Genomic DNA, 21,084 nt, shown 5'->3' on the forward strand with positions numbered 1-21,084 from the left:
TGCACACTGAATGTTGACACGGCTGGAATGACTGATCTGGAATGATAGTGCAGAGAAGGGCATTCGGCTTCCAAACGTGCCTACACACACACACACACACACACACACACACACACACACACACACACACACACACACACACACACACACACACACACACACACACACACACACACAGATCTGAAAACAAATTCAGATAAAAAAAAATATGAACATGTTTCGAAGAAACATCACATTTGGTCTCTACAGTGTATCTCCATATATTGGATATTCAACAATCCACTTTTGGTTGCCTTTTTGTATCTTTTTTTTCTTTTTCTTTTTTTAATTTGTCCCACAAGCAAAAAATATATAAGAGCAGTCCAGGTAGAGAATCCCTAACCTCTTTTTCCTACAGCGTGTCATCATTCATTCTTGATGAAGCTGTTGCATCTGTGTCCCTGCAGAGCCGAGTCGGCACAAAACGACAGAAAAAGTCTGGAACTACAATATCTCTGCTCGCCAGAAGATCACCGCGGCTTTATTTACAGGTTTATGTGTTGCAGAAGGTGATCTGATATTGAGTTTTTCATACGAGAACCTCGTCAATGACTTATATGGCACCAAATTGCGCTATATTCAGATTTAGTAGCTCATACCTCCAAAGATTTCTAGAACTAATACAGTCTGAAATTCATCACCGGAATTATGCATGGCCTCTCACAGTCTCATTCTGGTGTGACGATACCACATCTTTGTAGATGCTAGGTTAGGCTGTGATGGACGTTTCGTCCTGACACGCAGAGGCGCGGCGAGTTTTGGGGCTGCAGCGGGTCAGCATGGAGATCTGGGTGCTGAAGTTGTTGCCGTTGCTGCCCATGGATGGGTGCTGATATTTGGTGTCGGGACCCAGAAATCGTTCAAGGTGCCATCGTCTCCATTTCCTCTTAATCTCAGCTTGGACCTGAGAGACAGATAGGATCCAATCAATTGGTGATGGATAAAAAGCAGTCATGCTGTACAGTTGTACAAAATCAGAACCAAACCTCATATTAAAAAGTCACATTAAGATTGTAAAATGGTGTTTTTTTGCAACCCAGGCTCACTGGAAGTATGTGACTCTGGCAACATTCCTGCAAAACCTGAAATATGTTTTTTTTTTTTTCAGTTGACAACAAACCGAAAGTAAAGCGGCAACATAAACAAAACACAACGTAAAGTCCAGGCCAGGTCCTCTCTTGTCTTGCACTCCTCCTTTTATCCATCCGGAGCTCTTCCGTGAGACCCGAGACCAGTGTGGCGCGCAGGGGACGCTTATCATCGTGCCAACGGCCTCGCTCTGTTCCAGAGGTGGACAGTAACTAAGTACATTTACTTGAGTACTGTACTTAAGTACACTTTTTGAGTATCTGTACTTTCCTTGAATAGTATTTTTTCTGGAAACGTATGACTTTTACTTCACTACATTTGAAAGACAAATATCGTACTTTTTACTCCACTACATTTCTATCAAGGCCCTCGAAGTAGAAAGTTGTGGCCGCTTTGAAAGTCAGTGGATGATTTGTTTGCTTCTTTAAAACGTGATTCGTTTTTTTTTGCAGACAGCCTATCAGTAATCACTCTTGTAGGATCACATGAAGTTCAATGAGTCTTTTTTTTTAACACCAATCAATTGATGGCAAAATAGAAGGCGGCAGTTCTCAGCGCAACCATAGTCATACTTAAAAGTTAAAATTCAGAAGAGCAGACGTGGATAAGTCTGAAAAAGTGCGACACGAAAGTGCACACAGAAAGCTGCCTCTCAGACGCCAGACCATAAGTACTGAATTTTAGTCTATTGAATCTACTAAAATCTTATTATAGTCAATTAAAACTAAAACAATTCAGATTCCTAAAATGTTATAGTCAAAAGATTGACTAAAACTAAATCAAAATTTGCTGTCAAAATTAACACTGGTATGTTCACTAAGTATGGTCGGTCAAATGATTTTTATAGATTTACTCGGCAAGTTGCCATAGCCTTGTGGATACAGCGCTAACGCATAGGCAACGTTCGACAATGATGTTGGTTAGCATGCAAAAACGTAGTTGGGCTAATAATGTTAACTGAAGTCCTTTCAGAAATATGTTTTTACCTAATCCTGTCAAATAAACACAATGTAGAAACCTTTCTTTTCTAGTATGATTTTGACTTTGATAAGAGCTTTGTAACTTTTAAACAAGTATTTAAATGAGTTCAAGGTATGCTAGCATGTCAGATGGAGCATGACTGGCTTAAACCACCATGATGGAACAGCGTTCATTCATACAACAATGCAACAATAATAAAATAATGCGTTTACTTTAACTTTTGATACTTAAGTGCTTCTGTACTTTTACTTAAGTAAAAATCTATCTTTACAACTTTCACTTGTAATGGAGTAATATTTGACCAGTAGTACTTTTACTTTTACTCACGTAATTGAGTTATGTACTTTGTCCACCTCTGCTCGGTTCCCACGGCTTTTGCCCCGCCCTGTTTGCCACACACAGCATTTCGGAAATGAAATATCCGGTGAGTGGCCCAATTAAAAGGTTCATTCTCTGTCGTGTTTGAACATAACATACCGCCTACAATAAACCCTACTCTAACCTAACTGATAGTGAGAGAAAAAACGAATTGTTGAAGCATTTACTGAAATAACCATGCCATTTTACAAGTCTTCGAAATCTTTTACTGTGATCGTATGTCTGGGTACTCATTCACCTGAAAAGTGTGGCGAAATGTACCCTGAGCTGTGAGTTTTAGTGTTTTTTTGTTTTTGTTTTAAATGTAGCCAGTCACATATTTCCAATGAACCTGGATTGGTTTTAAGGTAAAACAGACATTTTACACATAGAAAGCTGTGTAAGTTTGTGCAACAGCTGCTAAACTTCATATGTGGCGCACAGACACTTAATTATTCGAATGTACCTGGTGCTAGAGGCTGCACCTGTGACCCTTTTATTTAATCTGTACAAGCTAGAAGACCCAAGACGCTATGAACATCAATGCATATATCAAAGTAATAGGCCACCTTTGCCAGTACATCAAGAGCTATTTATAGCCTGTGTGAGCTAACACAATATAAGCCAGTTACAGGCTTCCAGGGTTTTAGCTTTTAGCTGTGGAGAAGTTGAATAAAACTTTAAAATAGGAAGTGGTTTCTAATCAGTTGTAAATGAATGCACTATCCATCCATCCATCCATCCATCCATCCATCTGTGTCTTACCTCTCCATTCAGAAAACAGTAGAGTACAGCAACCACAAATCCCTGTCAAACAAGTGAAAGCAAGTTACTATACGTCACTGTAGGTACAGTGTACCCATTAAAAGGCCATTCATTCAAAGCATTACACACAGGAAAGACAATGTGCTAAATGTCTAGAGATTCCCATTTCCCACAGACTGTCTATGACTGTGGCCTAAAAATTTTGTTAGTCCTGACGCAGACAAAAGTATTTTTAACTAAGGGGGGCAGATCCTTCTTGAATTCATGCCAGCCATTCTGGTGGCTCTGCCTAAGAAACTTATAATTGGGGCATTTTTTTTTGTGCCCAGAGCTTATTTTTTATTAAAACGAACAGGTTTTTTTGTATATGAACGTCACATTTAAAACTGTCTTGGAAACTTTTTTTACCATGTCATCATTTTTTATTTTTGTTTTGTTTTTTGCTATTTTTCAAATTTGCTTTTAAATATAGATTTTATCATTTTACTCTGGCTTGTTAATATTAAAGTTATATATTATATAAAATTAAAATTATGATTTATAAAAATATAATTGAAAAAATAAATAAAAGATGTGAAAAAAATTCTTTAAAACTATGATTATCTTAACAAAAAGTAAAATAAGCATAAATAATTTCAATATTTATTGTATACAAATTATTTAAATTATGAAAATTACAACTTTCTGACTCCAGTTCTGGAATTTTGTTTATCCTAATAAAGTTCTGAAAAGTGTTTATGTTTAATGAGAATCAAAAATGTTCATAGAAATGTTAATATAAAAGGATTGTAATTTATGCAAAAATGTACATATTTAGGATACAAAAAATAAGCTAGCATAAAATGCCTCAAACATTTATATATATATACTAGGGCTGTCAAAAGATTAATCGCGATTAATCGCATCCAAAATAAAAGTTTGTGTTTACATAATATATGTGTGTGTACTCTGTTAATTATTATTTATATATAAATACACACACATTCATGTATATATTTAAGAAATATTTGCATGTATATACTGTATATACATTTATATAATCTATAATATATATAAATATAAATGTTTTATATATAAAAATAAAACAAATTCTTAAATATATACATGCTTGTGTGTGTATTTATATATAAATAATAATTAACAGAGTACACACACATATATTATGTAAACACAAACTTTTATTTTGGATGCGATTAATCGCGATTAATCTTTTGACAGCCCTATTATATACTGTATATAAATGTAATAAAATTTTTCACCACCATAATTTCCAACACAGAATGCCATTAAACACTCATCACCAGACCAATCAATTTAAGATTGAACATTGGTCTGGGGAGCCTGCTCTGTATTTTCTACTGCACAAGAGGTGTGATCAACGAGCATAAATTAAATGACTCTGTACGTAATTGGATAGTTCTTCAACCAATCAGACCACAAGAGGTGTGATCAACGGGCAACGGCCCATCGCTTCTCTATCCGTCATTGTGTTGCCAGTCTGTGATTGGTTCCCGCAAAAGTGTAACAGAAGCAGTAGAAATGAATGTACAGGTTTCCAGACTGAGTTGCAGGGCGAAATCAAATCGCCAGCAGATCAGGCTGGGTTTACCCAGTCTAATTAAACACAAGATGTGGTGGAAATGTCCATGAATTAAAATGATTAAACTAATGAGAGAGTGAAAAGTGTATTTAAGAGAGTTTATTTTCTAAACATCTACAGGGTAAAAAGTTGCAGACAGTTGAAGAAACACCCAATTACTATGCCATTAAAAAAAAAAAAAAAAAAACACACAAGCCAATAGCTAAAGTGTGTGAGACTGAGATTCTCTTTCTGTTTGAGGACCCTTGAGCAGTTCTACCAGACATCATTAAACTATTCTGCTATCTGAACAACAATCCTACCATTAGCCTGAGAACATTTCCTGTCACTTGAGACTATGGGCTTGGGCTCTACTTTTTTATTTTTTACAACTAGTTTGAGTGATTAAATCATCAGACGTACCTGAAATGACCCAAGAATGAGGTCAAACACAAGCCTCAGTTCAGTTTTTATGTTCTCTGGAATGAAAGCGAATATGATGAAGTTTATCCCAAAGAGTGGAATCAACAAAAGTGTGGATTTTGCCAGCCTCCTATAGAAAAGAAGGGGGAAAAAACATAAATAGCTTTACGCGATACTTGTTGTCATTCATAACCTGCACTCAGCATGGGGCTGAGAATTATATTATTACCAGGTTATATCGAAAAGCATATTACCGGAATAACAACATTAGTAATGCTGGGTAGAAAATTGCAGGTGCTTAAGAACTGAGTCTTGTTTTGTGCGAACTGCACAGTGCAGAGTTACTCAAGGACAAAGGACATTAAATCATCCGAACAATGGCGGAGAAAGCCACTGACATTTTAGATGATGAGATTGCAGTGCAGTCGGTTCTCACCCGCTGCTGGAGAGACCCGCTAAAATATCCCCATATTTTATGCCTGTGTTAAAATTACATCAACTAAAATGTTTCTCATGTAACTCCCATCCTTACCCGGCCGAAAAGACCAGAATAGCTGGTCTACAGGAGAAGTTGTGCTTTAGATGCTGATGTCCCCATCAGACTTCATAACTATCTTAACCAACAAGGCTCTCGTGGCCAATTGGCTTTCTGCTGGTTTTGCTGGTTAGCCTCAGGCTGGTCTATTCATACTCCAACTAGACCAGCACTTATCTACTTTAACCAATCTTCGCCAGCATTTAAAGGGATAGTTCACCCAAAAATGAATATTCAGTCATCATTTATTCATTTTCAAGTTTCAAAAACGTGAGGAAAAGACTAAAAAATGTAAGTCGCTATTCACATCTTCACCTTTGCTGCAGTTCTCGAGCCTCATTCACATTTTTTCAAGATGTCTCACAGTCATACCAGGCTAACATCTCCTTTTTGTGTTTCACAGAAGACTGTAAGTCAAATGGGTTTGGAACGATGTGAGGGTGAGTAAATGATGACAGAATTTTCATTTTGGGTGAACTATCCCTTTACATTCAACCCATTCTCACTCCCAAGGCGTCAAAATCTGAAGCATGGTCAAGTGCCTTCCGCATCACAATGAAGACGCTACAGGCACCCCTAGGTGTCACTATATCGACGCGCTGGGAGCTCCATTCATTTCAGTTGTTTACCCAATGCGTCAGATCAAGACGCATTTGATTCTTTGCATTTGTAAAAGCAGACATGATTTTATTAATGTTTTATTAATATTTAAAGGCTACTTTTATATTTTTGAGCAACTAACCCAACTCCTACCCTAAACCTAGCCACTTTTAAACAATATAAAACACATAACAGGCAAAATACAAGTACAGTCACAGGTATTTATTGAAAAAATTGACCAAAACAATATAAAACTATTAACTCATGTTGCATTTCAAGTCTTCTGAAGTCATAAGATATCTTCATGTAAAGAACAGAGTTGATGTTTTAATCGCTGAGATGATGATCCCGCAGCTCCGTGAACGCACTAATTCACATTTCATTCAAGTAATACACACGACTCTTTACACGACTCACGAGAGCCAATGACATTTCACTATGAAATCTGCAATTTTCTGCCATTTTCGAAATTTTATGTGTTCATGATCTTCGGCGGATGGAGACGCTGATCGCTTTTGGTGATTTTCTTCACACAAATCAATCGTTTGGCCTCGGAACACCCGGAATATCATATCACCCGGAATATAATATCATATAACATGTAAAAACGTGTCTAAATAGCATAAATAAAATAAATGTAAATAAAATTATGCTGGCTGATTAAACTGAGAATCACACTCCAACATGTCATAATGGCAAAATCATAACAACGATAACGTTCCCATGCCCAATGTGTCTGTGTTTGACGTCAAAGGTTTCTCATTGAAATGAACGGAGCACACAGCGCGTCGATATAGTGACGCCTAGGGGTGCCTTTAGTGTCTTCATTGTGACGCGGAAGGCCATGCTTCGGATTTTGACGCCTTGGGAGTGAGAACAGGTTGTTAAATTTCAAGCTGGTCTTCTCAACAGAATGAATTTTATTTCAATGCAAAAACCTGTTTGAATGGAGTTCAAAATACTTACGAATATTGGTTTGATTCATTTCTCCCAATGTCAGGACAGTTGATCTTCTGCCGCAGTATCCGGATGATACAAATGAACAGGATAAAGTTCATCTGTTGTTGGTGGAAAAACAAAAGAACAGCTTGGAGATTCCTGAAATCACTGAGGGGTCATAAAGTCAATGGTCCAGAAGCACAGAGTTTATAATTACTGTCTCGAAGCAAGCAAGGAAAGATGTCTAGCAAAGGTACAGAACAAAACTACCTCCTTAAAGGTCCCATGGCATGGCATTTTTCTATTATTTTATAATGTTTCCTGAGGTGTACTTATATTGTTAGTATGACTTTTACATCATAAAATGTCATAATTTAGAAATAAAAGGCATTTTTTCTATACTGCTGTTTGCCCTGTGGCTGAATGCCCTGCTTCAAGAGGCGTGTCTGCTGTGAGACTTCAGTAAAAACGCCCACTGTTGTGATTGGCTGACATCTTTGCATTTTAAATGAGCGGAGGGGGCGTGGTTTAACGAGGTCTACGAGGCAGGAGCAGGCACGAGCTGCTGCCAGAGAGACGGATGGACCTGAGTTCACTTCACATCAGTTCTCAGCATGTCTGAACTGTTGTAGTTACAGCATATACTTCAGGTTATTAGTCTATTTCTAGTCGGAGGGACTGTCACTCATGTCAGAAAGTTAGTAACTTTAGTAAATTATGGATCAGCGCTGACTGGAGACGCGAAACGTTTAGAACGATTCAGTCCGATTTGGTGAACTGATTCGGTTCACTAAAAAGAACTGGTTCAAAAGAAAGATCGTTCGCGAACCGGACATCACTAATGTAACGTTACCAGAGATGGAGTTCAGCGATTGCTAACAAAATTATTTATAGTACCTACTGAGTTATGAGAGCGCTGTCAGTCAGCGCGAGTTTATTGTGTTTGTATCTGAGAGTTCTGAATAAACACGAGTCCCAGTCACGCCGAGTCCGTCTTCATCATTATTACCAACTTTGTAACACATGCAAAGTACCATTACAGCTGTCGAGATGAACGAGTTAAAAGTAAGTGTTGATAATAGCATTATTTTTAAAATAAAATAAAAGCGTCAGTGAATTTTATTCAGTACACTTATTGAGTACACAGCGCAAACAAAGACACAACAGCAGTAATCGAATGTAATCCAGTTTATTGTGGGGCTAGGTTGGCTAGCCCGGATATGCTCACGCTTACCCCCCTTCTGCTTAATCTCGCGCCGCGTTTGGTGCCTCCGCTGTGGGCCAGATGCAGTACTGGGGGTCGGGGATGTTGAAGGCCACCGGCCAGTGCAGCCTGGCTTCGGCGTGTGTGAAGTTTATCTCTAAAGATCTGACTCTGCCGATGTTGAGCAGAAACTCAAGACTGTATGCACATTTTAGAACCGATAGACGTGACGAGGACGTACAAAAACACTGACTCACAAGATAGAAAACACCGTTCTGTCTGGAGAGAGAGAGAGCTACGTGTGCACGAATAATAAATAATTAGCTACACATCAGAAATCACTGATCACAGATCAGAAGGAACTGAAAAAAGACTTCTGTTTTCATTTGTACATCCAAACACTGAGAAACTGCCAGCGTTCACTCGTTCACAAGCAATGGTCTCTATTCTCTCGAGCGCTTGCATGGGCGTGCCAGATTCTCTGGGCGGAGGAAAGGGAGGGAACCGCTCCTGCTTGGACGTCAAACCAGGAGACTTCAGGATTGGCTCGTCTGGGCTGTCATTTTCTCAAAGGCAGAGAAAGACAGCCAGAACTCGGGTTTACACCGATCAACATTTCTATCCACTTGGGGAGAATATTCAGGCTAGGGAAACTCATATTAATGTTGAAAAACCTCATAAAATGAAAATTTAATGCCATGGGACCTTTAAGACGGCAATGAGACAGACAACATTAACTCTAAGTAAACAAGATGGACGGTATTAAGACTGTTTACTTTCTGACTAGCAAAAACAAGCAATAACAGTGCAATAGGCATGTCTGAGTGAAGGTAGACAAGAAGTGCCTCAGTTTCCCAGCCTAAAATAGCAAATACCAGACACTATAAATAAATCGACATAAACATTCGATTAGAGGGATAGATCTCTCTCTCTCTTTCTCTCGCTCTCTCTCTCGCTTCACTCTTTCCTGTTAACCTCTTAAAAGAAAAGCCAAGAAGGGCTTTTAAGAGTGTTTTTCACACCTTTTAGCCCTTATTGATATTTCATGTATAATGTAAATCCCTGGAGGGAAACATCACCTGGCACATACGTCAACAGGTTTTGTGTTTCTTAAATCTTAACACTCAGCAATAAGGCAAATCATTATATTGTAAGGGTATAAATAAGCAGAAAAAATTGTACAACAAAGATTGCTATGAAGTTTTCACAATAATTATTAGGAGCTTGCTCACACACACTCAAGAAAATGTTTAAGCCTTTTTTCAAGATTTACGCATTTCGATTAATAGTAAAATTCCATTCAATTGAATTGAATAATCCTTATATATTATTCATATTATGAATTAAGAGCTTAATAAAACATTTTGTATAAATATTTTTAAAAATATATTTTTTATTTATGAATACAAATCACATAAAACATTTTGAAAAGATATTAATAGAACAAGGAAATGGAACATTTAGTTTAAGCTATATATATATATATATATATATATATATATATATATATATATATATATATATATATATATATATATATATATATATATATATATATATATATATATATATATATATATATATATATATATATATATATATATATATATATATATATATATATACAGGGAGTGCAGAATTATAAGGCACGTTGATTTTCTGATCATATTTTTTTTCCAGGCACATTTGACCAATTCCAAACCACAGTAATCCTAATAACTACTATTGATTTAGTATTTAATAATGTATAAGTGATATATAATTGTTCATGAATGCTGGAAATGAAAATCACCTTATATTCAGGTGTGCAGAATTATTAGGCATGTTTTCTTTTACAGATAAATTGAGCCAAAAAAGAGATTTAACTCAGACTGAAAAGTCAAAAAGTATTAAATGCCCATGAGAAGGATGCAATACTAATGCAATACTAGACATTGCAGTTAAGGCATGACCATTGGACAGTGAAATGCTTGTTGGGTCAGCAGGGTCAGACAAAAACAGATGGTGAAGAAAAGACACCTGTTAACTGCAAAAGAATTAAGAATTAAGGTGAAGAATTAAGGGTGAAACCATCAGGAACCCTTTAGTCTCCAGCGCCACCATTTTCCAAAGCTGCAACCTACCTGGAGTCTATAAAAAAGCAGGCTTCATGTATTTTACAACACTTCAGCTTGTGATTCTTATCTAGTGGGGGTAATTTTTTAGGATTCTTTACCTAACTGAAGTCTCTGAGATCCTGACACCTTGCACTTATGGAGACTCCAGGTAGGTTGCAGCTCTGGAAAATGGTGGCGCTGGAGACTAAAGGGTTCCTGATGGTTTCACCCTTAATTCTTTACCTTAATTCTTAATTCTTTTGCGGTTAATAGGTGTCTTTTCTCCGCCACATGTTTTTGTCTGACCCTGCTGACCCAACGAGCATTTCACTGTCCAATGGTCACGCCTTAACTGCAATGTCTAGTATTGCATTAGTATTGCATCCTTCTCATGGGCATTTAATACTTTTTGACTTTTCAATCTGAGTTAAATCTCTTTTTTGGCTCAATTTATCTGTAAAAGAAAACATGCCTAATAATTCTGCACACCTGAATATAAGGTGTTTTTCATTTCCAGCCTTCATGAACAATTATATATCACTTATACATTATTAAATACTAAATCAATAGTAGTTATTAGGATTACTGTGATTTGGAATTGGTCAAATGTGCCTGGAAAAAAAATATGATCAGAAAATCAACGTGCCTAATAATTCTGCACTCCCTGTATATATATATATATATATATATATATATATATATATATATAAATAATTAAAAATAACATAAAAAGAGAAAGTACTATATGCAATATGAATATATGATCGGTCACTAGAAAATTTTCAATTGAATTTTTTTTTTTTACAGTGTATAGACAGTATCATTATAGTAATGCTGATATGCCAGATACAGTAGGAGACAAAGGGGAATCTCACCAGAATTGAAGCTAATATCGGTGTTTTGATGATCCACCAGAAAGGGTCGGAATTTTCAATTATATCCCAGCATCTGAAAAAAAGGGCATACAAATGTCATGTATACATTTTTGCTTGCATTATTTTATGTCTTGATTTTTACATAAAATCATTTAGGCCTTTGACTAATGTGTTTATCTTACCCCACATCTTTGAAGTAAGCCTTGGTGAAGCTCCAAGCCATGATGAAAATCGTTGGGCCTCCTGCAGCGAGGTAAAATGAGAATGTCAATTCAGTCTGTTTCAGTCAGTCGCTTTGTATGGCTTACTGACATAATCAGTATGGCAAAGGTTAACAAAAGGGTGAGTAAGAAGATTAACAAAGAAACAGATGCACATAAGTACTATGACACTTACCCCAACCAATCATAATGTACCACCAGAAGTACTTCCTCTCGGAGAAGAAGGAGACGGCCAACAGAGTATGAAGATACAGACCTTCCACTAGGAGCCAGAAGAAGCTTGCCATAATGCAATACTGGAAAAAGACAATCACAGCTTTGCAGCCAACCTGAAAATCAGAGACAGAGGAATTGGAAATTACTTTGAAGAAGTCATTCACACCTTTGAGTGCTCATCTTTTGGCGGAGTATAGGTGCAGATTGATAATTACCACGATGATAGCAAATTGTATAACATCCTTGCTGCAGTGCGACTACTGAATATGCATATATGTAAAAATTATAATTTTAGATTGTTTCCAAATAACTAACTACATATGTTGAGTACTACCATTGAGTGATTACACATTACAAACCCTAATCATTGTAGGGAATTATGTATGTCATGCATTGCCTAGCTAGTGCTCCCCTTTTTTGGGTTCCTCTCACTTCCAGAATAACAGTTTAAGCGCTGGTAATAGGCTTTCATGAAAGCAGGGGTTCTGTTTGGGTAGAACCAGTGGGATGTAGAGAGGAGTTTGTTGCGGGAGGACAGTGAGACATGGCAGGCAGACTGCAGGAAGACTATAAACAAATAACTGTGAGACAAACACAATGGAATGAAATCAGACAGGACAGTGTAAGTGGTTGAAGGCAAAAAGAAAAGAGCAAAGATACAGCATCACGCTGAAAATGCCATGTCCTCATGCTCAAGAGCAGAAGGAATTAATAATGACTCATAACTTCAAGCTCTTCAATATAAACAAAATACCGTGGCGAGGCCTCTAGTGTCAGGTTTGAGGTAAGGGATGAGGTGAGAGCTCAGATTGCAGAAACAACAGGCTTTTTAGTAAATGAGAAAATAAAAAGTTTTCAGGGAAAACTTTGGATCCAAATACACCAGCAGGGCAGAGCAAGACAAGGCAGGGAGCAGGACACGGCTGGAACGCTGTGATTATTGACAACAAACTTGTACAAGACTGCAAACACATGGAGAATAAATAGAGGGAGTGGATTTGCAATTATCATTGTGTCAAAATGTTGAATTGAATTAAAAACATATATATTGTATTGTTATATATTTTATAGACAACTGATCAATTAAATATTTGCCATCTTAAATTCTGCATAATTGGGTGTTTTTAAATAAACACTGACATAAACTTTAGGGCTGGATGATATGACGATATATATTGATTATATATTATATTGATATATAACATTGATAGTATTCACCCGGATTTAGACCTACCTATCTTGTATTTATTTAAAGCATTCACAGACAAATTTGCTTTATGTATTTCCCCGGCATTGAAATCAGGCTCATATAAATGTCTGGAAACACCATTCCTGGTGGACTGGAAACAAGTAGGACGGGGTTAAGAGAAGACAGGAGAGCCAACCCATTCTCACTCCCAAGGCGTCAAAATCCGAAGCATGGTCCAGTGCCTTCCGCATCACAATGAAGATGCTAAAGGCACCCCTAGGCGGCACTGTATCGACGCGCTGGGAGCTCCATTCATTTCAGTTGTTTACCCAATGCGGCCTAAACCTACCCACTTCTAAACAATATAAAACACGTAACAGGCAAATACAAGTACAGTCACAGGTATTTATTGCAAAAACTGACCAAAAACAGTATAAAACTGTTAACTCGTGTTGCATTTCAAGTCTTCTGAAGTCATACGATATCTTCATGTAAAGAACAGAGTTGATGTTTTAATCGCTGAGATGATGATCCCGCCGCTCTGTGAACGCACTCATTCACATTTCATTAAAATAATACACACGACCAGTGATCGGAATAACGGCGTTACAGATAAACGGCGTTACTAACGGAATAATTTTTTTCAGTAACGAGTAATCAAACGAATTACTGTTTCTCCTGTTACAACGCCGTTAGCGTTACTGAGGAAAAAAATGCGGCGTTAGTCGCATTACTATAATTGAGCTCACTGAAGCGCTTTTCATCCGAACAGGCTCTCTGTCAGTCGGACCTGCAACGTGTGTGTGTGTGTGTGTGTGTGTGTGCATGTGCGCGCGCACCAGCCATGCGTGTTGGGGGTGGGTGCGGTGGTACACATCACTGATGATGATTGGTGGGTGGGAGATAAGGTTGATAGGTTGAGTTCACACCTATTTTTTTTCACGGCCTATGGTTCACACACACACACACGCACACACACACACACGCACACACACACACACACACACACGCATATGCAGCGATGGTCCAACGACTTCAAAGGTAGCTTTCGCAAACTGGGAGTATAAGCGCTACTTTTCCCTCGTTGAGGTGAAAGGTAAGAATATTTATGTAACGTGCAACTTATGCCCAGGAAGAAAGAGTCTCTCCACGGCAGTGGCAAGTGATTCTGAAGCGCCTCACATCATCATATGCCACAAAATTAGTGGCTAAAAACCCAGGTGATAACGTGAGCTCCACTACCAAAGGAAAGTATAGTACTGATAATATTTACACTATAGTAGGCCTACTGATAATATTTACAATAATGCATTGAATTTGATAGGTGTCTCTCACATTGTCCCACAGCAACATTACAATAGTGTACATTAATGTACAATGTTTTATAATAATAATTTATTCTATTTAGTGTCCAATTCATTCATTTAACATATCTAATATTGGGGGCATCCAAGTATTTGACATATTTGAACATTTGAAAAAAAAAAAAAAAAAGTAACGCAGTAATTACTTTCCCTGGTAATTAGTTACTTTTATAATGATGTAACTCAGTTACTACCTCAGTTACTATTTGTAAGAAGTAACTAGTAACTATAACTAATTACTTTTTTAAAGTAACGTGCCCAACACTGCACACGACTCTTAAGCATGACGCATCAGTCACACGACACACGAGAGCCAATGACATTTTACAATCAAAGCTGATGTAATGACGCAATTGGTCACGAGACACACGAGAGCCAATGCAATTTCACTATGAAAACTGACGTAATGGGCGGCAATTTTTTTCATTTAATGTGTTCGTGATCTTCGACGGATGAAGACGCTGATCGCTTTTGGGGATTTTCTTCACACAAATCAATCGTTTGGCCTCAGACACATTATATTCCATGCACACTTGGAATATTCGTACTTTTTGAATAAATTGTGCATGAAGTCATATCTGCCTGTTATATCTGTTTTATATCATATAACACACAAATGGGTAGGTTTAGGGATGGGATGAGGTTGGGTTACATGTTAAAACGTGTCTAAATAGCGTAAATAAAATAAATTTAAATAAAATTATGCTGGCTGATTAAACTGAGAGTCACACTCCAACATGTCATAATGGCATAATCATAACCCAATATATGATCATCATGACGATAATGTTCCCATGCCCAACGTGTCTGTGTTTGACGCCAAAGGTTTCTCATTAAAATGAATGGAGCATCCAGTGTGTCGAAAATTGACACCTAGGGGTACCTTTAGTGTCTTCATTGTGACCAAGCCTGTAGCACTCCTGTCAGAAACTGAAGCCTCCGCGCTAGAGGGCTGCATTGGGATTGAGTCCCGCCGGGTCCCGCGGGACCCAACGCAAATCTCGCGGGAGCGGGCGGTTTGAATTTTGCTGCGGGCGGGAATGGGCGGCTAAAAAAAAACCCCGCGGGAATTGGCGGGATAGGGAGGTTGCCTAATGACATGATGGAGAAGACGTCAATAGATGATGTAGAAAAGAACCTCAAACGAGGTATTTACAGCACAAAAGCTAAGCAAGGAAAGTCTGACATTTGGAGAAGTTTCTCAATTGTTTTGGTAGGCAAAATCATGCAGTATAACGTTATATGTATCCACATATTGCGCAGCTGGCAAATACATAGCTACTTGATCATACCTCACCAAAAACGCTCAGCACTCCCTGCAGGTCAAGTTGACTGTTTGGTGTTTTTGACAAACAATACATAGAAGTTTAGTGAGTGGAAATGGATTGTTTCTAAATGTCCGTTTGCTATTTTGTGTTCACATTACGTTCTGTTGAAGCATGTTTTCTCAGGTTTCCTTTCAGTCGGTCACGTTCGACGTAACGTTACGTCGGAACTGACCGACGAATTGGGATCTGTTTTTTGTTTCTCAATCTGTTTTTCTGTTTTCTGTTTTGCAAAGCAGTCTATTTTTATGTGCAAAGTTTTTGATAAAAACGAAATTATATTTGAATGTATTTGTCTTTTTTTTTTTTTTTACATGCAGGCCAGGGAAACGAAACAAACAACCCCATGAATCTCTTTAATAATATCAATACAAATATGTGGGTTTTTTTTCCTGCGGGACGGGAGAAGACACAAAATCAATGCATCTCTATTATTGTGCGGGAATAAATTCTCAGAGTTTTGCGGGTGCGGGCGGGAGTGGACATACATATTGCGGGAGCGGGCGGGAGTGTAACACATACGTTGCGGGAGCGGGCGGTAATGGTCAGAAATGCGGCGGGTGCGGGCGGGAGCGGGATGAAGAAAACAGTCCCGCGCAGGGCTCTACTCCGCGCCTCGATCGCCCCCCGGTGGCTGGTCCCAGTATAGCTCCTAAACCCCACCTCTTCATGTATTAGAATGGACGCGAGACACACTAAACAATTCAATTACACTTCAAATAATTGTTTCCTAAAGATGGTTTCTGTCATTTTAGGCAGTTTTTATCACGATGATTTCATTTAGTTTTAGTTAGTTATTTGATACTATAAAAACGGGGGGGGGGGGGGGGGGTTCTATAACTGTTTATTTCACACCAAAATAATGAATTGTTCTTTATATGTGAGAGTGTGGGCGGGCTTTTGATAATCGCGCCTCTACATCCTGCTCTCTACTGCGCAACTCCGGTCCCGAGATCGCTACTGCGCAGACTCTGTCCCAAGATGTCAGCGCTGTGTGCGGGCCTATGAAAGCTTCAACTCTGGTCAGCGGAATTCAATGAAGTCGCGTAGTCCATATTTTTTTACGGTCTATGATTGTGACGCGGAAGGCACTTGACCATGCTTCAGATTTTGACGCCTTGGGAGTGAGAACGGGTTGGGAGAGCACATGGCACATAGAAACAAACATGACAAGCCATGTGCTTACACCAAACAAGACAAAAACCCTGACACTGAACCAAAACCGAACTAGGCAGAAGTGCAGAGATCCAAACACCACGCTCCACACATACAACATATCACAAGAACAAAAGAGCGTGCAAGCACTGTTAATGCAATGGATTTATTTTTCAGTTAGTGCAATTCAAATACATTTGTCATTATTTTACTTCCATACAACCCTGACATCTAGATGTGGTGCTACAACAGTTTGAACACAGCTAATGATCTGTGATGTTCATATCAATGAAACTGCAATAAACGTTGTGCAAGATGGTTAGTTCAGGAAGTTTTAAACTAGAGTCCAAGAAGCGAGAAGAAAAAATATGAATAACTAAATATTAATTTAATTGAATTAATGTATCTTTCCTTGCCATGTACATGATACACTTCTGTTCAAAATGTTGGGGTCAGTTTCAAATAGAGCAATTGTAATAATATTTTACAACATTAATGTTTTACTGTATTTTTGATCAAATAAATGCAGCATTGGTGAGAATAAGAGTGAGAATAACTTCTTTCAAAAACATTTTAAAATCTTACCAACCTCAAACCTTGTTCCTGAAAGCACCTAATGGGATCTGGTGGACTCTAATTATATAGGGTTTCCAAAAGACTGACACCCACCTTGACGTTGAAATTTTTTTTCGTTTTGTACATAATAAAACTCTCAAGTCTTTCTAAAAATACTTCTTTGAGCTCCGTGATCTGAGGATGATAGACAGATTCACACATCTTAAACTCTGTTTCTCTCTGCAACACGCTCAAAATGAGAGCGCATGCCTTACAGGCAGAAGAAAAGAATTGGGTGGATGAATCAATCGACAGTTTAGACAGCAGAAGGCTCTGAATGATGCTTTCTCCTTTTGGGCTTGTAAAATGAGGCAGCGCAGGATGAATGGATCCGGCTCATAGTTCTAATGCACACAAATCATCCCAAATTACTCTGAGAGCCGCAGCCTCTTGCTCAGGGCACGCGGTCCCTGAAATAGATAGAAAGCTTTCGCCGCAGGCTCAACCACACAAATGGCAAACAAACACCTTCTGCTGAGACGAACCTCTAAACTACCTTTTATAATGTATGTATTATGTATCATGCATAAAACCACTGCGACAAATACTTTTTGTTACACTGTTTTCCGGAAATCAGTCATTCTGCCTTTCCCCATGGGTCTACTGTTATTTAAAGGTGAGAATAACGTTAATAAGGCAGATTAACACATAACCTAGCTGTGAATATTCACTGATTCCACAGTAGATAGTCATATTTGTGTATGCAGACAAAGTTTATAAAAGAGAGTGAGTAGCATTGTTATCTATAGGCTCTGTAAGGCGTGAAAGAAAACATTTGTTCAAATCTTAGCCAAGAAAATGTATGTCAAATTGAACTGACAGCCAGTGATTACTATGAATTTTCGCAGATAGAGATGTAAACTCTTCCAATTTATGTCAGGAGATTGCTATTCATTTGTTTTGCCACTAAATAACAATATGGAAGAATTTCTTGTGACTATTTTTTTATTGTAAATTCTGAGGTAGAAACAGTTTTCATAGATACTTTCATTTGACTTTTTCTTCCACAGAAAAAAGTCATATAAGCCTGGAGCGACATGAATTTACTCAATTAGACTGTCCACATTTAAACGTGTGCATCCTTTCTGTCACAGCGTTTCAGGCCATTTCAGACCTTTTTCTACCTAATCATCGTTAAGATAAAAAAATAATTATTTCTGGAAGTTGCATTTAAAAATCCAGAGCTCAGTGTGAAAGAGCATTATATTTTGGAAGATCTCCCAGGCGGCCTTGATCTATTGTAAATTCTTGCTCAAACTGCCAACATTGAGAGACACATGATCTGAAAACTGGACACGGGTTACTTCACTTTAGAAGTACACTCACTCTATACACTGTGATAAGGAGCCAGGTTTTCATTGAGAGATTTATGTTTCTTTGTCAACTCAACAGCTGAGTCATCTCAGAAAACGTCCTTCACTATTATTAGCAGTCAGGCTTTGATGATTGCCACAACCCTGTTAAAGTCGCCTTGTAGTCAATAATGTTATCCCTTAAAACTCATCTTTGATCACCACAACGACATATTTAAATGTTTTTCCAGTGAAAAAAAAAACTTCTTCATGCCTTAAAATAGCTTGAAAATGACTCTACACCCTTGCTTCATTTAGTATGCGAGGAACTATGAATATGCTAATTAGCCCCGCCTCCACTCACTCACAACAGCTGTCCAGCCACCCTAAAAAAATGTGTGATTAACCTTTCAAACATCTGAAACTGGCAGGAGGCTTCGTCCCATCTTTTAATCTGCGTTAATCAGCTTGTTCTTCAATCCGCAGCGGTGCCGAACAGGGCGCACGTCAGAAGCAGAGGTGTGTGTGTTGATCTGAGCCTCATTGGTCTGTCACCGCTCATCAATGTCAAAATATTTGAGAAAACCAATCAAATCAGACTAGGCTTTATGCTCACACAGAAGCTGCTGAGGCTGAGCGCGAATTTTAGCAGCAGGACTCGACGTCAAGTGCGAGATATGTAAGTAGCTAAACTAAACATTTCATATTTGACAGCTGCTTCTTTAAGTCAGAAATGTTAAACAAATGACAAAAATATTCACGCAAATTAGTAAACTTTTGTCTAATTTGCCATTTTGATTTGAAATAGGCCTATGTAATGTCATTTATAATATAATTAACAAACAAGAAGTATTAACAAAGTAATATTAGTAATAAATGTGTGCATATTGTAAAATTTATAATTCCATGTGTAGCTCTCAGTAAATAAAAAAGCTCAACTTTTTTCAGCCTGTTGGGCATAAGATAAGTAATGAATGTGTGCATATTGTGAATTAATTTAATACACTTAGTTACCTAGCTTTCCTGTTAGCCTTCAGTAAATTAACATGTCTACAAAAATGATTCATAAAACATATAAATATCAGTTAAACATATGTTTACTTTCTTCACTGACAAAAATGGAAAAACTTTATCAGTCATATCTGCCCACTGACATGGTTTTCCAGCTATTGTCATACATTTTTTTGGCGTTCAGAACATTTTAAAATGCACATGTAGATCATAGAAATCAAAATTTTCTCAAGGGGCAAAGCCCCCCAAACCTCACATTTGAGATCTCAGTGATTATAAACCTGCCATTGTATGATTAAGGGATGTACAATATGGTCATGCAGAATAATGCATTCATATTTGCTTTATAAGTATAAGTAATAATAAACAGCCAATATCCTAATATGCATACTAATAAGCTACTAGTTAATAGTGAGAATTGGACCCTAAACTAAAGTGTTACCATTTTTTTCCCCCCTAAAATGAAAATCCTAGAATCGCCCCTGGTGTTGACTTATGAATTTGCACATGGTTTGTCTTAAAGCATATTAAAAACACCACAAAGACATAACAAGAACATTAAAAACTAGATTTTTTGCTTGAACTTTAAATATTGTGAACATTTTGTTCGAATATTCGACTAATCAAACTAAAACCAGCATGAATTGCTCCAGGCTCGTCTGGTGCAGGTCTAGATGGAAACCAGTTTTGCCGTTTTACTTGCATGGTCTAATATTAATTTGGTCACTGTCACTCTTTTATCTGCTTTTTACTACTTTTAATAGTTTTGCCGTTTTACTTGCATGGTCTAATTTTTATTTTGTTACAGATACTCTTTCACCTGCCTTTTACAATTTATACTTGCATGGTCAAATTTGAATTTTGACTGTTCCTCTTTTACCTGTTTTTTATTTTATTTAATTTTTTTACTTGCTTGTTTCTGTTTTACATGCACGGTCTAATTTAAATTTTGTTACTGACACTTTTACTGAAAAGTGTCAGTTACTACTTACTACTAAAAATTACTACTTTTGCTGTTTTACTTGCATGGTCCAATTTTAATGTTGTCACTGTTACCTGCTTTTTATTAATTTTTTACTGCTTTTGCTATTTTACTTGCATGGTCCAATTTTAATGTTGTCACTGTTACCTGTTTTTTTATTTAATTGTTTACTACTTTTGCTGTTTTACTTGCATGGTCCAATTTTAATTTGGTCACACTCTTTTACCTGCTT

The 21,084-nt window shown here is 37.5% G+C and overlaps 1 protein-coding gene across 1 annotated transcript in view; it reads right to left on the reverse strand.

Annotated features, from left to right (window-relative positions):
- Positions 1-326: 326 nt before the first annotated feature.
- vipr1b (vasoactive intestinal peptide receptor 1b) overlaps positions 327-21,084 on the reverse strand; it is a 111,116-nt gene continuing 90,358 nt past the window's right edge. Inside the window, exons 7-13 of the mRNA XM_079806886.1 lie at positions 11,879-12,032; positions 11,665-11,725; positions 11,483-11,555; positions 7,335-7,426; positions 5,234-5,363; positions 3,232-3,273; positions 327-943 (exon numbers count right to left, since the gene is read on the reverse strand). Of these exons, the coding sequence (XP_079663012.1) occupies positions 749-943; positions 3,232-3,273; positions 5,234-5,363; positions 7,335-7,426; positions 11,483-11,555; positions 11,665-11,725; positions 11,879-12,032 (747 nt within the window). The 3' untranslated portion in view covers positions 327-748. The remainder of the gene's footprint in view (positions 944-3,231; positions 3,274-5,233; positions 5,364-7,334; positions 7,427-11,482; positions 11,556-11,664; positions 11,726-11,878; positions 12,033-21,084) is intronic.

The sequence above is a fragment of the Gobio gobio genome, assembly GCF_949357685.1.
Source record: "Gobio gobio genome assembly, chromosome: 23".
Classification (NCBI taxonomy): domain Eukaryota; kingdom Metazoa; phylum Chordata; class Actinopteri; order Cypriniformes; family Gobionidae; genus Gobio; species Gobio gobio.